Source organism: Meles meles, chromosome X (genome assembly GCF_922984935.1).
Source record: "Meles meles chromosome X, mMelMel3.1 paternal haplotype, whole genome shotgun sequence".
NCBI lineage: Eukaryota > Metazoa > Chordata > Mammalia > Carnivora > Mustelidae > Meles > Meles meles.
Window position 1 is genome coordinate 45362520 of NC_060087.1, and position 4702 is coordinate 45367221.

At 57.0% G+C, this 4702-nt stretch overlaps 1 protein-coding gene across 1 annotated transcript; it reads left to right on the top strand.

The window, feature by feature from the left end:
- Positions 1-2709: 2709 nt before the first annotated feature.
- On the top strand, positions 2710-4702 carry LOC123934628 (EZH inhibitory protein-like). The gene is made up of 2 exons (XM_045994764.1): positions 2710-3379; positions 3480-4702. The coding sequence occupies exons 1-2, from the start codon at positions 2710-2712 to the stop codon at positions 4700-4702; spliced, it is 1893 nt and encodes a 630-aa protein (XP_045850720.1).

The following is a 4702-nucleotide window of genomic DNA, read 5'->3' on the forward strand; positions in this document are numbered from 1 at the left end:
CCTGGCAAGGTGCTCTGGATGCAGAGCCCCATCTGGTAGCATATGAGAGAGCCTGGTTTCTTACAACGGCTTAAATCATAATCAAACACTAAAAATTAGTTGCTTTCCAGAATGCAAATATCTGTATTTTTCTGAATGCAAGAGCAATCTATGCTCGTTGAGAACATTTAGAATATAAAGTATGAGGCAAACAAAACTTACTCTTCCAGGGATGCCTGGTGGTTCAGTCGGTTAAGTGGCTGCCTTCCACTCGGGTCATAATTTCAGGGTCCTGGGATTGAGTCCCGCATGGGGCTCCTAGCTCAGCGGGGAGCCTGCTTCTCCCTCTGCCTGCCACTCCCCCTGCTTGCACTCTTTCTCTCTCCCTCCCTCCCTCTATCTCTCTCTGCCAAATTAAAAACAAACAATCAAAAAAACATCACTCTTCCAGATCTTTCTTTCCCGTTGAGAATCACTAGATTCCCACTGTGTCCCCAATCTGCAAGCCCTCCCAATTCCAGGAAGTGGCCCCACCATCCACCCAGATGCTATGGCCAAAATATAAGGGTCCTTACTGATTGGTGTTTTTTGCTCATGATCTCACAGCCGTTCAAGGTTTCACAGCTGAGGCCTCAGACAACAACATTATAGAGCAGAGATGAGCCATCTGCCCTCCGCCCTGTCTGAATTTTAGCTCTACAGGATGCCTGAGCATGATCAGATGGTCATCGTTCCATGTCCCATGACACTAAGTTATGGAGCAGTAGATGAGCAGAACACACTCTCTTCATTGAAGCACATCCTCTATTTCCTTAGTATTTCATTTTCCATATTCCATTCCATTTTATTTATATTCGTTGTCAATTCCATCCTTTATAATTTGTATTCTATATTTCATTCCCAGTTTCATTCCATTTGTTGCTATTCCATCCTGGGACTTCTAAATCTATCATGCAAATTTCATAGTCCACTGATTTCATGACCTCGCATATTCTATTCCATTGGTTTCCTCCCCATATTTTACTTCACTGTATATTCCACTTCATTTTTCCCCCATATAACGTTACTTACATACTTTCTCATTCCACATGCCATCAGATATTTATTTCCACTTCCCTTTCCATTCCATTTTCCCCGTTATATTCCATTCAGTTTCCATCCTGTTCAATTTTCCATTCCATATCCTGTTTAAGTCCCTATCCCATCCCCCATTTCATTCCAGTTTCCACTGCAGTTAGTCTCCACTTCATTCTGTTCTGCATTCCATTTCGAATCCATTTTCCATTCCATACTGTTTAACACTCCAAATACCATTCCATTCTACTTTGCGTTGTGTTTCATTCCAGTTGTTCCTCCGGTCCAGTAAGCATCCCATTCCATTTGGCTGAAGTTGTTTTAACAGTGACTTTCAGGAGAACATCTTGCGAATATTTTGATCAAAGAATTACAAATGTGCATGGCCTGTGCCAAGAATTGCTTCATCTGGGAGTCTATCCATAGCAAGGACACAACTGAAGATACGAACAATTTTTAGTAAGAAGGATGTACCTCACAGTGATGTGTTAGGGTGAAAAGTTGGTTGCTATTGGAATGTTTGAAGATGTAAGCTTCTGGTGTAAATGGGAGTATTCTGTACTTAAAAATGGCCTTGTGGAAATTTACTTATTGACATGGAGAGAGAGTTTTCTGGACCCCAAAAAGCAGGTGACCAAATGGTATCTATGGGTAAGGGATTCCATTTCATAAAATAAACTATGTGTAACTTGCCTCACAGGTGCGTCAGAATTTAGGTGCTAGCTTTCTTACATTTGCATTTCTGTTTTGGGTCGTCCTTCTGTAAATGCAGCCCTTCTGTAATAACGAGTAAAAATCTGATCTAAATATTGGACTTCAAGTCTGGGCATCACGGCGTATTTGTATGAACAGAAACTAGAGAGTAGGTCAAACAAATGAATGTACATTCATCATTGGATTACTATGCAGTGGATTACTACACAAATGTTGATGCATATTTAAGGACAGTATCGTCCTTAATCCCAGGCAACCCCAGTCTGTGTTCAGGAGGTAAGGCAAGGAGAAGCATCCTACTGGAAAATTCTAAATCTGCCTCTGGTGCGCGGCAGCAGTGCTGAACATCCCGAGCCTAGGCAGTGTGGGGCCTATCCCTTTTGCTGCCTTCAGGCCACTCTCCAACCCTACAGCCCCCTAGAGCCCTGTGTGGGGTCATTCAGATGCCCAAAGGAGTTCCGGGACAGTCTCTTCTGGAGTCACACATAGGCCCAGTGTCCTGTCGGGATTCCAGGAGGGATGCCCAGCTCAGAGGTTATCTCCTGTTGGCCAGTGTGGTATTTCTTTCAGGCCACTGCTTGAAAGTTTCACCACCAGAGTGGTGCTGACAAACTAAACTGATTTGGGGGGCGGGGGGTGACTCAAAGTGTTTACACAGACAGCATCGCCGCCCCTGCGCAGTCCAAGTATGGATGGGGAATTCACATCGTGGACCCAGCAGCAGCGGTCCCCCGTACCGCACAGCCTACGGTCCGGTTCCGAGCCGGATGGAGCTAGGTTGGCTCGCTCCCTTTAAGATGAGAGTCACGTGGCAACCGGCTGAACAATCAGAAGCGAAAATCAGACCAGGGCACGCCCATCCTCCTCACTCCTTGCCCCAGAGCTCTACTCAGGCGGCGTCTGCAGCCACGCTGTCACGTCTCTGAGAGAGAATCTAGCATTATGGACACCTTGTCATCCGACGAGAAGGCGCAGAAGCAACCGCAGGGTGAGGTGCCCGTAGGGCCGAAGAACAAGGTTTCCCCTGTCCCCAGTGAGGCCCATGGGGGCAGCAGCCCCGATCCCGGTGCCTCCGTCCCCTCGGTCTCGAGCGGTCTTTCTCCATCGGGTGGTGGCGCCCCACATGGCGGCACAGCAGGTTCCTCTGCCTCCGCCCTGGCTGCTGTCGGCGCCATTTTGAACAATGGCGAGGGCCCGGATCTGCCCTCCACGGTCCGTGTGCAAGCGGGGGAGCGTGCTGACCTCCAAGGCAGCCGCAGTCCCCACACCGAGCTGAGATGTGTGGTGCCCGGGGCGGGCCAAGGTCTCCAGGCCTCACACGCAGGCGGCGTGGGCGCCGTGGTGCAAGCCATGAGGGGAGTCGGCCAGGCCAGCGGGCCTCCGACCCGGCCCACGAGCCTGGGGAAAGGCCGTGGGAGGAAGCAGCTCGGCCGCAAGGAGGCTGCCCAGGCTCAGAAGTCTCCAGGGTGTCGCTGTCTGTTTCCTGGGCTTCTGGCGCCTCAGTACCCCGTGCTTTCGCCGCCATCTTCTCCGGGGTCTCAGCCCAGCGGCCATCGCCGTTCTCGGGCTTCTCCGTGGGGTCAGGCAGCCCAGCCAGGCCCTGCCCTTCGAAGTCAGGCCCGAGCACCAGGCCCAGCTCTCCGCAGTCAAGCAGCCAGGCCAGGCCCTGCCCTCAATGGCCGCGCCACCCCGCTAGGCATTGATCATCTCAGCAGTGAATCTGAGCCAGGTCCTGCTCGCCGCCGCTGCCGCCATGCACCCGAACCAGGCCCTGCTCGCCGCCGCTGCCGCCATGCACCTGAACCAGGCCCTGTTCGTCGTCGTCGTCGTCGTTGTCGTCGCCGCCGCCGCCTCCGTGCACCCCAGCCAGGTCCTGATCTCCACCGCTGCCGCCGTCGCCGTGGCCGCCGCCGCCGCCGCCGCCGCCGCCGCCGTGGCCGCCACGCGCCCAAGCCAGGCCCTGCCCCGCGAGACTGCGCCACTCCGCCAGGCCCGGCCCCTTCTACCTACACCACCCCGCCAGGCCCTGCCCCTTGGGGCTGCACCACCCCGCCACGCCCTCCTGTCGGCGGGCAAGCAGCCAGGCCAGGCCTTGGCCATCGAAGCTACACCGCTCCGCCAGGCACTGCTCTCCATAGCCCCGCGTCCGCGTCGGGCCCGGGCCTCCGTAGCCCCGCGCCCGGGCGGGGCCCGACCCTCCGTAGCCCCGCGTCCGCGCCGGGCCCGGGCGTCCGTAGCCCCGCGTCCGCGCCGGGCCCGGGCCTCCGTGGCCCCGCGCCCCGGTCGGGCCCGGGCCTCCGTGGCCCCGCGCCCCGGTCGGGCCCGGCCCTCCGTGGCCCCGCGCCCCGGTCGGGCCCGGGCCTCCGTGGCCCCGCGCCCCGGTCGGGCCCGGCCCTCCGTGGCCCCGCGCCCCGGTCGGGCCCGGCCCTCCGTGGCCCCGCGCCCCGGTCGGGCCCGGCCCTCCGTGGCCCCGCGCCCGGGTCGGGCCCGGCCCTCCGTAGCCCTGCGCCCGGGTCGGGCCCAGCTCCTCACAGCAATGCCTCTGCACAAGGCCTTGCTCGCCGCCGCCTTCGTCGCTGCCGTGCCACCCCACCAGGTCCTGCTCTTCAGAGCCCCACAACTAGGCCTGAGGAGGCCCTCTGCTGCCCCGCAGCCCTGCCAGGTCTGGCTCTCAGCGGTCCTACATCCCACCGGGCTCCTCTTCGCTGCAATGGTGCATCCTGTCGAGGCCCTGTTCTCCACAACAGAGCTACCAGGCCAAGCCTTGCCCTGGAAGTCCACGCCTCCCCTGCAGGCCCTACTCTCTGCAGCAGCCTCACAGCCAGTCCAGGCCCTGTTCTCCGGAGCCACGCCTCCACACTGGGGCCTGTCCTCCGGAGCCATGTTACCCAGCAAAGATCAGCAGTTCGCAGCCTCCCTTCTCCGCCTGGGCTAG

Excerpts from the sequence above, each read along its gene's own strand:
- LOC123934628 (XM_045994764.1), top strand. The coding sequence starts at position 2,710 with ATGGACACCTTGTCATCCGACGAGAAGGCGCAGAAGCAACCGCAGGGT. Across the intron at positions 3,380-3,479 it reads GCCAGGCCCTGCCCTTCGAA|CAGTGAATCTGAGCCAGGTC; the intron begins GTCAGGCCCGAG and ends TGATCATCTCAG.